The 20,039-nt window shown below is 38.8% G+C and overlaps 1 protein-coding gene across 1 annotated transcript in view; it reads left to right on the forward strand.

Annotated features, from left to right (window-relative positions):
- The window catches only part of Tmc1 (transmembrane channel like 1), a 108,278-nt gene extending 106,713 nt beyond the window's left edge, over positions 1 to 1,565 (forward strand). Inside the window, exon 18 of the mRNA XM_051200167.1 lies at positions 1,478 to 1,565. Coding sequence (XP_051056124.1) covers positions 1,478 to 1,500 — 23 coding nt within the window. The 3' untranslated portion in view covers positions 1,501 to 1,565. The remainder of the gene's footprint in view (positions 1 to 1,477) is intronic.
- The last annotated feature ends 18,474 nt before the right edge of the window (positions 1,566 to 20,039 follow it).

Genomic DNA, 20,039 nt, shown 5'->3' on the forward strand with positions numbered 1-20,039 from the left:
TTTAATACTCTGCAGATAAGGAAGTGCATCATTGTTCAAATAAAGGTTACTTTTGTTGGTCAAGCTAATGATGGGTCTTGATTGAACACCACCACCCCCACCCCTACCACAATGATAGCAAAGAGATACTGAAAAACTTGAAGAAAATTCTTTTTCCAACTTTTCTAACTTTATTTAACACTATTCCTAGCTCTAAAATTCTATCTAGTAGTAGAACTTTAACCTCTTACAAGTAATTTTGAAAATATTCAACTGAAATTGATTTAATTTAAAAAAGAGACAGTACCAAATGAACAATGCCCTGTAAAGCTTCAGAGTATTTTTTTTTAACTGGCGTTTCAGAACAGTCATTCATACTCCCTCCTAAGAGGTGTGGGGTGCTTGTTCAACCCAGTATATTCACCTTGACAGTCTAGGCAAACTATGATGGGAGATGTCAATCTGTAAATATGTTTCTCATACTGGTTAATGAATAAAGCACTGTTGGCCAATAGGAAAGGAAGATAGGAGGGATTAGGAGACAAGGAGGGAAGAGGAAGCAGTAGGAAGGAGTCAAGATGGAGAGACTGGGGAGAGCGAACACCAGCCCTACTCTCCGGTAAGATGAGACCACGTGGAAATACTTAGATTAATAGAAATGGGTTAATAATTAAGACAGAGCTAGCCGATAAGAAACTAGTACCTGGCCAACAGCATTATATCAAATACAGAGTCTCTGTGTGTTATTTGGGGCTGGCGCGGCGGTGACTCCTGGCTGCCCGAAAAACTACTCACAACAAAACTACCCTACACAGAGAGGGCAGGAGGGCAGTAAGTCTATTTTTCTCTGTAATGATTCTGCTTAATCCACAGAGTTACTTAGACAGTGTTTACCTATTGGCATGCAGTTTGCCTTAGGGGGATTGGGCCTAAAATAAAACTGGAGCATTGCCTAGTTTTATCAAGTGTTGAAGGATTAGATGCATCCTGATAGTGCTTCTGTGGAATTTAATGTTACCAGATTAGTTTTTCAAATTGTGAAGTGAAAGTCTTGATTCTATGATACAAGTTCTAGTTAAGATTTACTATTATGTTTATTGCTTGAACTAATAATATAATGTATAATGTGATAATTATCTGGTTCTCACAATGCTTATAATTATTGAGAAATGTGTACTGAGTATCTGATGACAAAAGGAATTGTTTTATCTGAAAAAAGGAAAAGAAATGGATTTTTATATTTATTGCATAAACAGAAATTATATACTAAATGAGTATCACTTTCTCCTTTTTCTACAATTTGTGAGAACTTTGTAAAATTATATAGAGATATTTTGACTATAAAATCCCAAACATTGTTGTAAAGTGGAACCAATTGGGAAGATAATAGATTTTAAACTACCTCATCTAGAATCATTAGAATCATGGAGAGCTGAATTTTCACTTGCCTTATTTTCATTCTCTCTCTCTCTCTTTCTCTCTCTCTTGTTTTAAACAGCTGCAGCTGCTGGTGGCCAGTAACTTTATCAAAAATTCTGGGGGCCTCAGAAGTACTCTTCACTTTCATTTTTGAATGTAGAGAGCTATGACTGATGGGCCAGTGAACTGACATTGGTGAACTCTGTTCTACGACTGATTGGTCACCAAGGCCATGGTCATGACCATCTACCAACTGATCACCAACTCTCCTTGAGCAAGAAGAATCTCACCATATTCTGTACTTGTCTGGGTTATGATGCTTTCCCTCTTACATCCTCCATATTGTCTCAAACAAATCAATTTTAAATGGGGGTGTGATATAGTAATAAAAATTACTGGGTATAATTGCCAGGACACTTTAAAAAGTCAACGTTTTCTCATGTGGACTTTCTTTTTACAGATTTAGCATCTTAAATTGGAAGTGGGGATATAATAGCACTGTTTTACCCTTTTAATTTGTAACTATCTGTATGAGATACTCGTTGTGATCACTCATTGACTGTTTTGTGATCCCCTTTCCTTATTAATTCATTGATATGATATAATTGATTTCTTTCTCACATATATAAATGTCATATTGATATAATATTAATTTTAAGAGAATTGGCTCACTTTAAAAATATAATGCCCCCCCTTATGTCTTTCTACCCATCAGCCCTCATATATGACTTAGCATTGACAGCTGGATTCAGTATAAAAAGAAGCTCTTCAGGAGAAATGTCACATGCAATTTGATATTCTCTGCAATGCTGACTTAATAGTTTGTCACCATAAGGAGGCATGTGATTCTTAGACAAACTGGATCTTTCTGAGTTCAACAATAGAAAATAGCACAAATGACTGTTCAGTCAGAGTCCCCTCTTAACCTCCCTTGATCACACCTGAATTGTGATGGTCATAGTCTGTGGTTGTTCTTGGCTTTTTGTTGTTGTTGTTGAGATTAGGAAAACACACCTTTAGTTATAACTTTAGTTTGTAGTTTTGTTTAAACATTATATTTGTCTAAAGTTTGAGTTCACTGAATGATAGCACTCAGTGCCCTCTTCATCTTGTGATGTAACCTCAGGAGCATCTTGTAACTCTCAGCATCTCTTTCAACAGCTGAGGCAACCTCCATCCTTGCAGTTGACTTTCAGACTTTTGTTGCCCTTTGACTTTACTCCTTCTCTTTAATCTTGCCAATTTTTGACTCATTTCCTCTGATTTTCTTGTCCAGATAGTGTCTATTCCAAATCATGCCACTCTCCTAATGGGACTCCTTATAACATTACATCTGCATCCTTAGGGTAGCATCTGTACTGACTTTCTGTGTTTTTTCACTTTGGTGATTGTTTCTTGCATGCATGGCTAATCTTTCCTATCTAGACTGTAGCTCGTTAGGAGCAAGGATCATATCTTCTCACTGTTCTATATGTCTCATACAGTGCTGTGCACAGTTGCATAAATTCTTGCTAATTAAATTGAATCAATTTGACTTATAGCAGTTGCATTATGAAGGGAAAGGCTTGTGTTAGAAGCATAGAAAATGTTCCTAGGATGTAAGAAATGAGCTAATTCCTGCCATGATTTTGTTGTTGTTACTCTGTAGTACAGATGAGTAAATAAAGATATTGTTGATTTCTACAAGGGTTGTTCGTATATTGTGTGATAATACAGAGAAACAGTTTATGTGACAAAATTTAGAAGTGAATGTCACCTTTGCTGTAGATCTATTTCTTAAGGGTGAAGAGAAGACAGCATATTTTTTTTAAGACAGCATAGTTTTAAAGATGTTCCTCTCCTAAAGTTAGCATAATTTTAGAAACTATTTTAAACAACATTCAGTCTCTCTACATATTAAAAATCAACTTTAGATTATTAAAGCAATTACACACACTCTCCTGTTTTAAGTTAAGCACTTTTTTTTTTTTTCCAAACTGTAATCTTTCCGTCTTCAGAGAGTGACGAAAAGCATGTCTGAGTGACTGGCTGATGGGGATGTCCTTCTGTATATTTGTTTCTCTAATTGGTTGATGAAAAGACAGAGATAGATAATAAGAAGCCCTAGCCATTGGCCAATAGTTAAATTCAGTGTCTCTGTGGGCTTATTTGAGGCTGAGAAGGGTGGAGGGACCTGTTAGAACAAGAAAATCTGCCATAGACAAGGGTCTGGGGCAGTGAATGCTGGGTTCAAAGCTATTCTGAATATCTTTTGACTTGGCTGTTTAGACAGCTAGAGTTTACTTCATTATTATTCCTACACCTAAAGCAAGGAAGCAAAAAAGAAAGAATCTAGATAGCAAAACAAATTTTCATCTTTCTGAGAGGAATAAAACATCTCTGATAAATATATGCAAAATATCTTTAAGCTATAGTCATAGATTTATACCAAAAAAGGTTCAGCTGAACTCATTTTCTTATTCTAATAGATCCCCACAAGATCTAGGGACAGATACATATACTAAAGGGTAATTTAACAGTATCCAAATATGAGAGATTTACGAATGGATTTGGCTGGGGTTCTTAGCTTTCAGTGCATGACTGTACTTAAGATTTTGGAAGACTTTGAGACTTAACGATAACTTAAAAATTAATAGCTTAGATTACAAAGCATATCTAGTTTCATTTTTCTTCTTCTCTTAACATATTTAATTCATTGGAAGTATTCCAGAATATTTTAATGATTATAAACTACTCAAAAATATTATAGCCTGTTTAGTTCCACTATTGCAGAGGTGTAGGTTTGGATTTTAATATTATATGTAAATTTTAAGCTTACATTCATTTAGAACAGTTTCATCAGAAACACTGAGTATAGACTTTTATGTCACTATATTAATAGTTCAAGACAGTTTATGTTTATTGCTACACTTACATTACTTCTTAATACTTAAAATATGTTTGCTACTTTGTAGCATTTATTTTGCAGTCACTGAATTTTTGTCATGATGCTGTTTTATTTGTGGCTACATGAAGTACTTCTTTCAGAAACTAAGTTTCTGAGAATCTTAAGTTAAGTGGCATGGTCATGGCTCTACACCAACTATCAAGCACTGTTTGAAATCAAGTATTACCTATATTTGCTAACCAAGCCAAAGTGCTATCTGTATATGCATACTTTTTGTATTTTATTTGATATGTAAAGCATTTGATCATAGTTGCATTTCTGTTTTGAGTGTAACAATATACTTATTATTAAACATTACTTGTCCAAAATAATTTCCCCAAATAAGACAGAAAGATTCCTAGTTTTTCTTACGCTGATGTTTTTGTATTGTCACTATTCACAAAGGCCACATTTCTCTGGTGAATTTTATCATTCAAAAGAAAACCTTAGGAGTCATGACTGTGACCTTTCAACATCTCTGTGTTGACAGGTATGTGAATTCCTCCCAGAATATTCTGTTGGCATCATGTACAAGACAACAGAAATGATTTAAATTCAAATGAAGTAATGAAGTAATTTATAGCATAACAAACTACTACCTGGTCACCTCAATTGAGTCATAGTGTAGTCAATGTTTTCGTTTGAATTAATAGGCTCTTCAGGCTCTGGAGGTCCTGATGGGCCATCAGGAAATTTTGCCAAAAAAGAAAACAAGGGAAAATGCTATCATAAAGACAGAGAAAATATTTGATCAGATTTATCAGTTAGAACAGTTAGTTCCTCATGGCTGATATCATTTGGAGAGAAAGAACACTGTCTCAGAATAAGGTTTGTCCAGCCAATTTTAAAATATTAAATTTATTTTGTATGCACATGTTATGTGCTTGTGTATATGTGCGTGTTTGTGTGTGCAGGTACATGCACCCATTTATATATGTCTTCTCCTTACTTTTTTGAGAGAGGGTCTATCACTAACCTGGAGCTCACAAATTTGCTGACCAGCCTGTTTCTGGGACTTTGCTGTCTCTGCATTTCCAGTGCTGGGATTATTGGCATGTGTCTCTACACCCACCCTTGCATGTACCTGTAGAGTATTTGAACTCAGGTCAAGATTCAAGCTGATGTCCTCTGGTTTTGCAACAAGGACTTTACCCATTGAGTTATTTTTGATGAGGCATTGTAATCTACAAAATCCATGGTAAAGTACAGAAGTTATTAAAAAAAGGTGCATTTTTTAAGTGAGTTTATTTTGTTTTCTTGGTCACATTAAAAGCTTTCCTTTGTTGCTGGGTGTATCTGGAGAACCTCACTATCATAGTCCATTTTTCTGAGAGAATTTTTCTCTGTAAGCAAAAATATTCTGCACAGACATAATATTTAAGGGAACAAGAAGGATGAACAGACAAGAAAATTAGAAATCATTAATTACCCCAGATAGGAAAATTTATCATAAGAGTAGCAGTAATTAGTTTAGAAAATTAATCTTCAAAAGTGAAGTTCTAAGGGTATGATTTCTATTAGGTAGAAGGTGCTGCTTCTATATAGATAGCAATGTGTGGCATCGCGGTAGCACATTGCCCTTACAGTTTTCTAGATGGTCCACAGATCTGAGAAGCTCTGAATTCATGTCTTCTGCACCTGCAAATTTAGCTGCTGTATTTCACTGGCACAGACTCTCTCTTCCATATCTGACTGCTTCCTATGGGCTCGGGGTAAGGGATGAGCTTTCTGTTGTAGCTGTTCATTGCTGTAGTCCAGAAGATGGCAAGTAGTCAATTTGTTCCTTATCGCTTCTTCCTTCATGAGCTATGCCTTGTTTGTTTTGTTTTCATTACATCCTTTTTTGAATGTGTGTGGGCATGTGTAAGTGAGGCTCAGAGGACAACTATCAGAAGCTGTTGCTCCTCTCCCACCACGTGGGTCCCAGGAACGGAACTCAGGTTGTTAGATTTAGGAACAGATGCCTTTATCAACTGAACCATCTCTCTGGCCCGATTTTTAAATTATATATTAATCTATCAAATATTCACCAATATAGGAATACTTATGTTAAATACTAGAGCAGGCATGGCAACATATGTTGCTTGATTTTAAGGAAATTATTTTATAATTTATTTTTTATTTTCATTTTACATATCGATCCCAGTTCCCCCTCTCTTCCTCCCTCCCTCCATCTTTTCCTCTCTTCCACCATTTCATGCTCCCAACCACCCTCCCCGCCCAACCCCCACAACACATGTAGGGTGATGCTCTCCAGGAGGAGTCATCTAAATCTGTCAGGTCATTTGAAGTAGGGACTACTAGGACTTCTCTCTTGTCTTTAGGTTAAGGGAGTGACTCTCCATGGGGGATGTGCCCCCAAAGTCCTTTTGTGCACCAGGATTACATCCTGGTTCCACTGTACAAGGTCCCTAGAAGGCTCAGGCCTTCTAGCTAAGACTCATGTTCAGGGGGTCTGAGTAAGTCCCATGCTGAATTCCCAGCTATCAGTCTGGGGGCCCATTAACTCCTCCTTGTTCGGGTCAGCTGTCTCTAAGTGTTTCTGTAGTCTGATCTTGTCCTCTCTCTCTGCATCTGGATTGCAGTTCAGCTCAATGTTTAGTTGTGGGTGTCTGCTTCTGTTTCCATCAGCTACTAGATGAGGGCTCTGTGATGGTGGATAAGTTAGTCATCAATCTCATTATCAGGGAAGGGCATTTATGGTAGCCTTTCCACTGTTGCTCAAATTGTTAGTTGGGGCCAGTCTTGTAGGTCTCTGGACATTTATCTAGGTTCAGTTTTATCTTCAAACCTATAATGGCTCCCTCTTTTATGGTCTCTCTCTCTCTCCTTCTCTCTCTCTCTTTTCTCTCCCTGACTCAATCTTCCTAGTCCCACGGGCTTTCCTCTCCTCCCCTTCTCTTACTCTTAGTTCTCTCTCCACCCCTGACAACCCCTCTCCCCATATGCTCTGGAGATCTTGTGCCTTTCCCCTTCTGGAAGGGACCTTATATGAATCTCTTAGAATTTAAGGAAATTATTTAATGTATCTCTTAGCTAGGGTTTCACTGATGTGATGAAACACCAGGACCAAAATCAACCTGGGGAGGAAAGGGTTTATTTCATTTACACTTATGCAACACAGTTCATCATTAAAGGAAGTCAGGGTAGGAACCTTGGAGATAGCAGCTGAAGCAGAGGCCTTGGGATGGGGGTGGGAGTGGGGGTGGGGGTGAGGGATGGTATTGCTTACTGGCTTACTCTTCATGCCTTGCTCAACCTGCTTTCTTTTAGCAACCTAGACAACCAGTCCAAGGTGGCACCACACAGTGAGTAGGGCCTCCTCACATCAATCATCACAGTTAACAGGGTAGAGTCCAGGAGTGCTAAAATCCTATGAGTTATCTTCTTTTCTTCTGGGGATCAAAGTTCTTTTTCCACTTGGATATTGCTTAAAATTTATAATACAAGTTGATCATGGAAATGGATTCGGTACAAGTTTTAATGTACAAGTTTTATGTGCTAAAGCAGACCAAACTGCATGAGAGCAAGATAGATTTTTCTCTCGTTTCATTATTTCAAACATGGTGACGATAATTGAAAAGCAGAGCTGAAGAATAAGGCACTTGAGTCCCTGAGCTCAGACTTACAAAGTTTATTGGTAATGGAATTCAATCTGTATAAATGGCTACCAAATAGGATAGACCCATTGGCAGATGAAAATGTGCTTGCTACATAAAGGAAACTTGAGCCTCACAACCGATCTCAGAACATGATGAATCTATGAGAAATGTTCATCTCGGGTGAACAATAGATCAGACCAACTGGAAATATTTCTCCACTGAACTGTGCCACAATGGAGCTATCAAGTGTTTCATCTCAGTAGACTTTGGCCATTTTGTGGTTGGAAGCATAAATCTGAAGTCACTGCTAAGATTTGCTTTGCAACTTTGTTCCTGACTATTGTCACTCATTGGTCACTATTTTTTTTCCTGAGATCCTTTCCCTCATTAAGTAAAATTCAAATGCACCATCGTTAAGACAGATAAAAAAAATCATGTCCCCTGTGGTTTCTTGTGGAAATCCATGAGATGATTTCCCAAATATTTGAGCACTAAGTAACACATAGTTCAGTCACAGTGAGGTGACACCACCCACAAGCTCCCTTTTTGTGAATTACATTTTATTTTTCTTAAGAAATTTTGTGAATAATCAGTTAACATTTAGGTGTAGGGAAATTGCTCTATGTATGATTGCCTGCTGTGCAATGAGGCTCTGAGTTTGAATCCCCAGTACCCAGATAAAAAGCTCAGCATGGTTGTTGGTATGAGCCAGGAGATGGAGACGGATCCCAAGAGCTTACTGGCCTGTCAACCTAGATTAAACAGCAAGATTCCAGTTTGGGTTCATCTGTTCTTGAGAGGAACAGAGCCAAAGGTGTGAAACTATAGATATATTAGAGTATATAAAAATGTAGAATTGTTTTAGAGAATTAAAGAAGTTTAAATCAGAAATAATTGCAAGGAAGAATTTGCTCAATTGCAAAGGTCTTACCTTTTAGACGTTTAATAAAAAACAACTGCCCATGTGTTTGATGCATTTGAAGTTATTTTTAGATGGGATGATTTAGTGGCAGAGTCACATTAAATTTAGGATAAATAGCATTAATAGGAATACAGACAAGATGACTGAACTTTAGTGTGTCTTGGAGTCTAGGCTGGGTTCTGCTCTAGAATAGCTGTCTACATTTGGGAATCATGTATTGTCTCTGAATTTTCCATATGACAATGAATTTATAAAACATGATTTAATTCACCTGCATTTAGACCAGTCATCCAGTATGGTCTCCCTTAACTACCTATGAACAGTACTTACAACATGGCTAGAAATTTAAGTGTGCTGTGTCAACAAAACACATACCACTGTACTTTGAAGACCAGGACACATGTAACATATATTTAACAAGCTTTTAAAGTTAGGTTTCATTATGAAGCAACACTTTTGGATACATCTGGTTAATTCAAACACATCAGTGAAATTAATTTCATCTATTTTTTTCTTTGATTATGTGACTGCTAAGCAATTTACTAAGAGCTATCACTTATATTTGTGGCTTATTTTACTGCACATTTCTATTTCTACTTGGTCATATTCCAAAATGCTCTGAACTTATAGAAGTTTTGGTGAGGACTCTATTTGTTCTAAAAACTAGGATTTAGGTCTTTGGAAATCTTCTGGTACTCTAATAGTTCTGGTTGCCTCCCCAGCAGCAAGGACATGTGGGAAGCCAGGAAAAAATTGGATTTTAAATGTCTCCCAAGGGCTCATGTTGCTTACTACTTCAGGGAGACTGGGCTTATGGACAGATGAGTATTTAGGTGATGAGGGGTGACCTCACAGTGCATTGTGGGACTCTGGCCTCCCCCCTCTACTTCTTTTTCTTCTCAGACATGAGCTAAGTAGTTGGATTCCCTTAGGTATTTTGTAGGGTGATGGAAAGCTGCTGAGCTCATGTGGTAGTGGGCTAGGTTAGAGTCCACAGGAGATAGAGATTATAGATAAAACTGTTTGGGGAGGTGATCCTGAGGCAGTGAAACAAGCGTGATGCAGATGTGGTGGTTGGGAAACAAAGCCTGGCACAGCCTCCTGGGAAAAGAGTATCAATCCCTTGTGACAACCATCTACTGGCTGTTTGGAAGCACAGACAGTCACCCACTTGAAGTGATCCTGGCTTTCTCATGACACCCACCATTGACAGCTACTTCCCAGGTATTGGAACTAAGGACAGAGGGAGCAAAGCAGGAGTACAGGAAAATCCACATAGAGAATCTGATGTGCGAATCAGAAACTGTGGACTCCAGACATAAGATGAAAGTTTGCACACTGTGAGATCTATGACTCACAGCATTTGTCCTGAGCCCCAACATGGGCTGGTAAGATCTAGGAAAGTGGATTTTAATTTGGTTAAAACAACTAATGATTTTTAAAAATTGCCAAGTCTAGAGAGACCATGGCCCAGGAGGTTTCCTGAACTGTCAGTGAGGAAGATAGTGTCTCATGATGACTTAGTTGTTTGGCTAAAATTGCGGGTTGTGAGGGAAGTGCTACAGATATGCATGGCTACTTTTGCATTGCCTGCTCTGTTTCCATCTGGTTGATGATATTATAAGCATGCCAAGCTCTTTCTCTGGGATACACACATTGTATTCTTGAGGCAATGTCAAGGTTCAGTTCTGATGTGTACTGTTGCTCAGACCTAGGCTCCTGAAACAAAACACAACACTTTTTGACATGTATGTCCCCCCCCCAAACATGCTTGTTTTAGGCTTCTTGAGTGTGGTCTAAGCTGATGTGTGCCCTGATCTGTGAAGTATTGTAAAAGTAGTAAGAGCCCTGGCCCTAGGACTAGTCCCACTAGTTCTCCAAGCTTTTAAAACAATGTGACTTGTATGCAGATTTCAGTTTCAAGCTGGGTTCTAAACAAGAAAAGCACATTTCAAAAATCCATAAAATAGCAAGCAGTACTAAATGTTCTTGGCTAAATCCAGTAAGACCTTTTGGAGGAGAAGCTTGGAGGTACATTCAGGGCCAGACTGACACGTTTCCCAATTTCTCAACTATTATTCCACAGCAGGTCTAGCTTAGTGACCTAGTGAGTTTATTGGAGTTGTGTATAAGAGCACAGGTGATGATTTACTTATGATAGCACAGATAACTCAAAGGCAGCTACATCACCCAATGATGGGTGATGACTCATGGAAGCTGCATCTGCAGAGCTCTCTGCACCACTCACAGGCAGCTCAAAAGAAGGTCTCCTTGTCTCAGCAGTTGTTTGCTGCTTTGATGATCTCAGGCATAATACTTGAGCATCTTAAGACATTCTCAGCTCCTTGAGATCTCATGAGACTCAATGATTCCTCTGGAAGAGGAATATTTTGAGCCAGAGGAAATGGCTACCCAACAGAAATTTCTCAAGAAACTAAATAAACTACCATGTGAGTCAGCTATAGTATTCCGGATATAGCAAAGTCAGGATACAACAAAGGCACTTGGTCATCTGTGTTTATTGTGATGCCACACACACACACACACACACACACACACTGGAGTTTCATCAATTCCTAAAGAATGAAGTCATGTTATTAGTATTTCCTGTAATCTCTTATATGTGGAATCTAGGGCAAAAGATGTAAAAGTAGAACCAGTCTATCATGAAACAGAAAGAGGGCAAGGGAGAGGGAAGAAGAGCGGTAGAGGGTAACAAAAGGATGAATACGATCTAAGTACACTATGTACATGTGTGAAAATGTCACTGAACCTCACTCTTTTGTGGTTTTGTACAAAATGATGAAAGTGCAGACTGTACTGTGTCCTGCTCTGCTCCCAACACTGTCTAATCTAAACGCAGCCCAGCAGGATGGAGTAGTAAGGTGACCGGACTGAAAAGTGACAAAGCAGAAGAAAGGTGTTCTTATCGTTATTGATTTTTAATATTTTTGACCTTTTTTAAAAAATATAGTCATACTCTTTCCCTATCCAACTTCATATTTTTTCTCATAAAACAAAACAAAAAGACAACAACAATAAGACAATACCAAAGCAAAATGAGGAGTACGGAGCCTGTTTTGTGTTTACCAACTACTCCTGGGCATGGGGTCTGCCCCGATGTGTGGTTCATATATCTCAGGATATGAGAAAACTGTTTCCCAGCAGCTATCAATTTCAGATAGCTGCTTGGTAGGGTAGTGCTTGGTTCTTACTTCAGATTCTCAGTGCTGGGATTTTAGCTGACTTGAACTTGTATATGTATGACTTGAGCTTGTTTTATGTGTGCTATCACAGTCTGAGTTCTTATATGTGTCAGTCCTGTTACATCTCAAAGATACTGTTTCATTGGAGTCATCTGTTACTTCCAGCTCTTCCCTCCTTGAGGAGAAGGCTTTCATGAAGAATTCCTGTTTAGGGCTGAGTGCTCCAAAGCCTCTCACTCTGCACCTTGTTTAGTTGTGAGTCTCCATGTTAATTACCTTCTACTGCAAGAGGCAAGCTTCTCCGAGGAGGGTTGAGTGATGTAAGTATTGTACTGACTGACCTATGGGAATAGCAATATGCCACTAGTCATCATATTGCTGTGTGTGAGTCTATGTCTTCCTCGGGGATCACTGGCCATCAGTCTTCAAGGGAGGTGGGAGCAAAAGTGGAGAACAGAGTTCAGGTGGCTGTGAGCAAGAACAGAAATAGTCTTCCGGGAGACTGCTTCAGTGTTAACAGCTCAACGGTATCCCAGAGCAAGGGGAAACATACAGGATGGGAACATCAGCTGGGGCATCACCCAGTTTGCATTTGGCAGCACAGTCCTATCACCTAGCTGGTGCACAATACCTAGGTATCATATAGGCAGCAGGAAGCGAGCATCTACAGGGGTCTGTGTGAAAGGTCATACTTGAGGCAGGTCAGTCATCCAGCCTCAGGAACAAATTCCAGATAAGGTCAGGAGTCTTGCCCTAGAGATATTATCCAGATAGAGAGGGGGCCCTGCTAGAAAGGGAGTCCTCCGTTTTGCACCGAGCTCAGAGAACTGTCTGGACATGGTGGATTGCAGCCTTAAGTGTTCAGGGTACTTCAACAGCTATGTTCATTTAGCAAAATGATAGTTTTTATCCCTGTATCAAGTTGTTGGCCATTTTAGCAATGCCAAATATGGGTTCTATCTCATGGAGGGGGCATTAAATTCAATTTAAAAGGTCACTCCCATAATATTTGCATCATGGTTGCACCTGTGCATCTTGCAGATTGGTCTCTGTTGTAGGTTCCAGGGTTCCTAGCTGTGTGAGAGTGATGATTGCTGCTGTTTGGTAGCACCTCCCAGTACTATGAACACTAGTCAGTAGGGTGAAGGTTCTAGTTGGCCACCTGCTCAATTTATCAATGTTTGATGCCATAAGTAAATGGTGTCTTCAACAATAGGTCCATACTGACAGTTAGTGGAGGGTAACCGATAGCATCATTGAGAGCCCAGGATGCATGGGGGCATCTAGGGGGCCCTCTTGGCCAACAGCTCAACAACCTGCAATTACTGCTGTCACTGGAGGTTTTGCTTGGTGCTCTAGGTAAGGCATTGTTTTCCCCATTATACGTTGACTCCATTTAAATTCCTTCTCTGTATATATTTTGGGTTGCTTTTACAGTAGTAGGTTTCCATAGGGTTTTCAAATGGCCTTAAAAGTTAGTTGTCCCTCCTTATATTCTCTCTTTTACCCTTCTTTCTCATCCTCTTCTCCATTTACTCCTATTCTACTTTCCCCTTTATCTCTTTAAAACAGTATACTCTATTTTCCCTTCCTTGGAAGATCTCCTCCTCCCTAGTCCCTTACTATATAATGTATTGTTTGGATTGAAATACACACGTTGAAAACTTAAAAGCTAACATCCATATGCAATATTTGTCCACTGGAGTAGAATTTTTTTCTTCAGTCATTTACTTACAAACTTCATAATTTTATTTAACAGTTGAGTAACATTCAATTGTATAAATTACCAAATTTTTATTATCCACTCATCATTTGAGGCACATCTAGGCTGTTGCTAATTTCTTGCTATTATGAATAGAGCAGCAATGAACATGGATGAATAAGTATCAGCAAAATCATTCTTTATTCTAAGTGTCATGCTTTCAGTTACCCAGGAGTCCTTGTTCTTATATTTCCTCCTGTAAATATATCATGAACCAAGACACCAGTAGTAGCAAATAGATTTACAGAAAATGTCAAGCTCTCTGCTGTGGGCTCTAAGAAAATGACAGCAGGTCGGATTCTTTTCTGGTCCACACTAGCATGAGGACCTAAGTTTGGATCTTCAAAACCCATGTAAAAACTAACCCTGTAGTATGTGTCTGTGAGCTCAGTGTTCCTTTAGCAAGAAAAACTGTGGAAACAGGAGAATCTCCAAAGTTCATGGGCTGTGCAGCAGAGATCACCAAGGCATAAGGCAAGAAGAAACATGCACCCATGCACGCATGCACACACACACACACACACACACACACACACACATACACACACACACACACAGAAACTACAATATATAAATATTAATTAGTACATGTATAAGCATTCACAGTCTACTGGGAAGGTGCTGTACAATGCAGGCTCTAATATTTCTGATAATAGAAGTCCTGTCAGTAAACAGTTTACTTTTGTACTTTTGCATATATTTGTCAAAGTTGTTGTTGGTATTTTTGTTGTTGTTTTGTTTGTTTAATCTCTATCTTGGTTCACATGCTTTATTCTCACCCTAGAATTGGGACTTCAGCCTGGATCTCAATTATGTTACCACAAGGTGGCGCTCAAACTTCTTTTAAAGGCTTAACCTGGCACTGAAGATAGAATTCCTTAAACTAACCTGGCCTTCTCAAGCCTACAGAAATTCTGTGTTTGTTTTGCTCAGAATTGTCTCTCTGCTTGGAAAAAGTACCAGCATCAGTCTCTTATTAGTCTCTCTCTTTTTTTTTAACTTTTAGTTTTTGGTTTTGTTTTTAATAAATTGTTATTTAGATTAAAAGCAATCTTATTTTACACATCAATACCAGTTCCTTCTCCCTCACATCCTTCCTTCATGCCCCATATCACCCCTCCCATCCCACTCCCATCTGCTCCTCAGGGAGGGTGAGGCTTTCCATGAGGAATCATCAAAGTCTGTCACATCATTTGGGGCAGGGGCTAGGCCCTCCCCCATGTATCTAGGCTGAGAGAATATCTCTCCATAGGGAATGGGCTCCCAAAGCCCATTGTGCATGAGGGATAAATACTGTTCCACTGCCTGAGGCCCCATTACCTGCCCAAGTCCCCCAATTCAGACCCATGTTCAAGGGGCCTGGTTTCAGTCTTAAGCTGGTTCCTCAGTTGTCAGAGTGTCAACGAGTTCCCACTTGCTGAGGCCAGCTGTTTCTGTGGGTTTCCCCAGCATAGTCTTGTTTTTGTTTTATATATTATATTTTATGATATATGGTACAGGGAGCAATGGGAAAGCCAACAGAATATGCTTTAAAGCTGTTGAGAACTTATAGTCTAGTTATTCAAAAGTTAATTTTAAAGAGAAAATGAACTCAATGCAAGCATGAACCAGTAGTTCCCATGTCTGTGCTGAGATAATGAGAAGGTCTCTCTAGCTGAGGGCCTTGTGCTAGTTTCTGCCTCTGACTCATTTGGACTCTCCATGAATCTCACTCAGAACACATCTGTCACTACATCCTGTCTTGAACTGAAATCCTGTCTTATGTCTAACCTTGGTTGGCTTGTTTACTGGTTATTACTGATATATGGAAGGACTTTTGTTGGGTGTCCCTGAACCGTAGGTTCTTTTATCTGGTGTGTCTTCAAAAGCAACTCTTACTTCAAACCTTCTTGGATGACATGTGTGACCTTCCCTCAAGTCTTTCTAACCCATCTCTACAGCTGTGAACACTCTCCTATAATCACTGTTAGCAATAATGACTAATGGGTTGTCAAGAACATACATAGAAAGAACAGAAGGGAAGAGGGAGATGGAAAAATCCTGTCTGCTGCAGGGGAACAGCAGGAAAGAGTTTAAGTAGGTGGGAGTCTTTTTATTAAAGGAGTCCTTTGTACCTGCAAGCAGACTACTTAGCCATGAAACCCTGGGCTTACCAGGGTACTGTCCAAGTGCATTATATCAGGTGACAGGAGCAGGCCAACATAATGCTTGAATCCTTACAATCACAACTTTACTAGTTTATTCTCAGTTATCATGAAAATAATGTTTAAAGGTGCCTACCTGATAAAATGAACCTTGATTTTCAATGTAGGATATGTATCTCTAGCCATTATTTGTACTTTTATAAATAATATAAACATGAGTTATGAAGTTTTATGTGTAATAGAGATGAGTAGGTAAATGGGCAATGAGAGAGTGAGACCGGGACTCTTAGTTGGAGTTTCATACATGTCACACACACCTGTGAGTCTATTCACCTCTCCTGAGATGATTCTTATAGTATCTTCAGAGACACTGTTACTTTTAATTTTATTTTGTAATATTTTATTGGCTTGTGTTCATTGCGCATGGTTCTGAGTTACATAAGGTTATTTTATACAAACACATAATATTCAATGGATATTTCCCCTCATAAGCCCATACCCTCCTTTTCCTCCCTCCTTTACTCTCCTGTTAATCCTTATTGTTCCTCTAGACAGTTTCAACTCGTTTTTCATGTCATATATACATACTTGATCTTAAGTGTCTATATAAAATCTAGGATCCATAAATAAGAGACATTATTCTTCTTTATAGCTAAAATTTTCCATTGTAAATATAAATCATATTTTCTTTGCTCATTCTCTATTTATGGACTCCCAGATTATCTCCACATTGAAATCCAGAGTAGGCAACTTGAGATGTCCTTCCCTCCTCTCTTGCTTCTTACTTCTCCTGCTGCAACCTTCTCTTACTTACCAAGGGCCAGGAGTTTCTGCAAGCCCAGTCTGTTAGCTTGTTAGCTTTCTGTGCTTTCAGAATGTTTCTTCTATGTATACCAGGGAAGCTGCATTTAAGAATTCTCAATAATGTGGTTGCCTAAACAAGATCTATACAATGACAACACTAGTTGACATGCCAACATGGATGGGGGGAATCTCTCAGGAACTTCCTGAAAGATTTTTCCTTAGATGAAGAGCTATAGGTAGTCAATATCTACTGGGGGGGTGAATCAGTCTTCTCCCAAGATAAGCCCCTGACAGATTATACAATAACGAAGTTATAGTGATTAAGTCATGCTCCACACAATGAAACCCCTACTTGACATCGTTGTTGGGCCAAGAACCTGTGACTAGATAGGTCATAGGCCCAAGGTAAGAACTTACTACTGTTCTCCTGCTAAATGGACATGTATGAAATCAACTTCTCATAATCTATCATTACACCCATGATTAATGAATCTATCAGTCCTCAGCAGAGAAACTTCTACAGAAAATAAGAGAATGAAGGATGATTGTCCCCAAATAAGACATCTCTATCATGACCCGTCTTGCCAAGGCTGAGGGATTAAGGAAGAGGGAGACAGAAAGATTATGAGAGAGAGATGTTGATGAAAACAAGACAGTATCTTTTGTACACAGCAGGGCAACTCTACATACAAACTCATAGTCATTGTGACAACATATTCATGACCTGTGCAAGCCCAAGCTAGACCAAATCATGGTATAGAGAAGGGGAGGTAGATACAAATTCCCACCTATGTTGGAAGAGTTATGGGCTGTTGGTTGCTGCTGGGACAGGAGTGCGTTTTCTTTAAGAATGTGCCTCCAGTAAGTCAATTGTCCTCCAGTGGAAGGCCACACACACAAGCATGTATAGGCAGCACGAATTTGACTTAATGAGTATAAAAACAGGGAAAAAAAGCCAAAAAGAGAGGAGAGAGGAGAGACAGAGACAGAGAGAGAGGACACCGTTGATTTGGGGAGCCAAGAGTTGGTTGTGCCAAGGAGTTAGGGAAAGGAGTGAATATTGTCAAAATACATTGTACAGAAAGAACTAGTAAATTTGGAAATATCTGTGCCTTACAGTGTGTTTAATATTTGTTTTGTTTTGCTGACAAAGATAATAATCATGAAAACATGGGCTGATATTCTTAGTAATATGTGCTTTTGATTAATTTTATAAACACAAAATATCATGGGTTAGATGACTTTAATGGTGGTTTGAACATGAAATGCTCACTATGGTCCTGTGGTTTAACCTGGTCTCCAGATCATGACAATGTTAGGGTAAACTGTTGAACCATGCTAGGAGGAGTGGATCTTTATGGGCAGGTTAGAGTCCTGGTCCACTTCTACTTTTCTGTGCACTCCTTGGCTACTGATCAATGTGACCAGAAGGCCTCCTGCTTATGTTACCATTCCTTCTCTGTGTGAATCTTGCCTTCTCCACCATGATAGAACACTCTTTTCAAACTGTAAACCAAAATACACCTTTTCCTCCTGAAGCTGCTACATGCACTACTACTAGAAATAACATACAGACACTCAGTTATAGAGGCTGGCAAGTCCAAGATTGGGAACCCACATCTGGGCAGGGGTCCTTCTTGCTTCATCGTAAAGTAGTATTGAAACATGGGGACAGAAGGATGTGCAGGGATATGAACTCGGTTTTAAAAGAGGTGATACTTTTGCACTAAAGATTGCACATTTTAATGTTATGAGCTCTGGGGGCACACTCATACCTTCACTGTTGTGATGTTTAGTTTCAGGGTTCCTAAGAGCCAGAAAAAAATCAGTACTGGGGGAGAAAACAGCATTTGAGATACTGAAGTTTTTTTTTTTTGTTTTTTTGTTTTTTTTTTTTATGGACAACAGTGCTTGTCAGAATGTGTGCAGTTAATTTACATGGCTGCCTGTTTTGCAACCCAGGCGATCCAAAGGCAGTTTGAAGCATCAAAATGTGATGAATGTCACAATGATTGGCTTTCATTCTTTCTTCTCTGGAAATACAGGGTATCAGCTTGGAAAGAGAGCCTCAGTTAGCTCTTAGAGTTGAGATGGAGTTGTCCTGACTCATGACCTACCATATTACTTGGGTGAGCTTGGGGAATACATCAGGTGTATTGTTTTTAAAAAGAATAACTCTCATATACTTAAAATCAGAGTGTAAAAATGATCAGGAAGCCAATGACATTGTTCTGTTTAAGTTGATCAGACTTTAATAATGAAGTCATCAGGTTGCTAGCTTGATGAGGAATGACTGCAGGCAAGGGTGTCAGAAGAAATTAGTTCAAACCCAACAGTTCCGGAAGAACCATGTAAGCCTGGGAAAGCCTCAGAATCAGGAAAGTTTTCATGACCACGGGAGAGTGTAAAACCGTGAAGGATTAAGATGTGGTTTCTGAGCAAACAAATCTCATGTCAGGCTTGGATGTTGCTTCACTGTTTGAAATGAGAATGGCCATGAAAAATGATCACAAACTGGAGAAAGTTCCAGCTTCTACTTTTCATTGCTTCTTTAGCTCTTTCCAGCAATTCCAGTATTTACAATATGTTGCCTCCTTTCAATTCCTTAAAAATATTCATTGAGCATTTAGTACATGTCAGGGCACAGGCACAAAAAGCAGCATGGACCTTAGGGAAACTAGTAAGTGGTGTTTTAAACTCAGGTTTTAAAGTTCAAGACAGATAGATTGTAATTCACAAGGGTCCTGGGTGATCCGGTCTGCCATGTTACATCTTCATTTCACAAAACAATCTTTGGAGAAATACTAGATTCAGAACTGCAATGGCATGGCTCTACTAAGAAACCTAATGCAGCTGAAGTCTCAGATCTGCTAGAGTGCTGGTCTCAGATGGATAATTATCTTTAGCATTAGTTAAAGGACACACAAAGGAGCTGGCTGGCTTACCCATTCACACCAAAGAATAATATGTCATTGTCTCTGTGTGTGGCTTTTTACAGATTCACAGGTGTGGTTAGATTCTTCAGTTATATTAGGCACTCTTTAACTTATGCTTTATTTTTTAAACTTATGTTATTTTTCTCAAACTTTTTCTTATTTAATATTCATATAGATATTGAAAAATCATAATTGCTCTAAATATTTTTATAACATTGCAAAGCTTAAATCAAGCATGAATTAAGTTAATCTGTTCCAAATATTTAAACAGTTATAAATTTATTTTACTTTACTCTTCTAAATATTTAATTAAAACCCAAACATCAGACTAGAAATTAT

The sequence above is a fragment of the Phodopus roborovskii genome, unplaced genomic scaffold (assembly GCF_943737965.1).
Source record: "Phodopus roborovskii unplaced genomic scaffold, PHOROB, whole genome shotgun sequence".
Classification (NCBI taxonomy): Eukaryota; Metazoa; Chordata; class Mammalia; order Rodentia; family Cricetidae; genus Phodopus; species Phodopus roborovskii.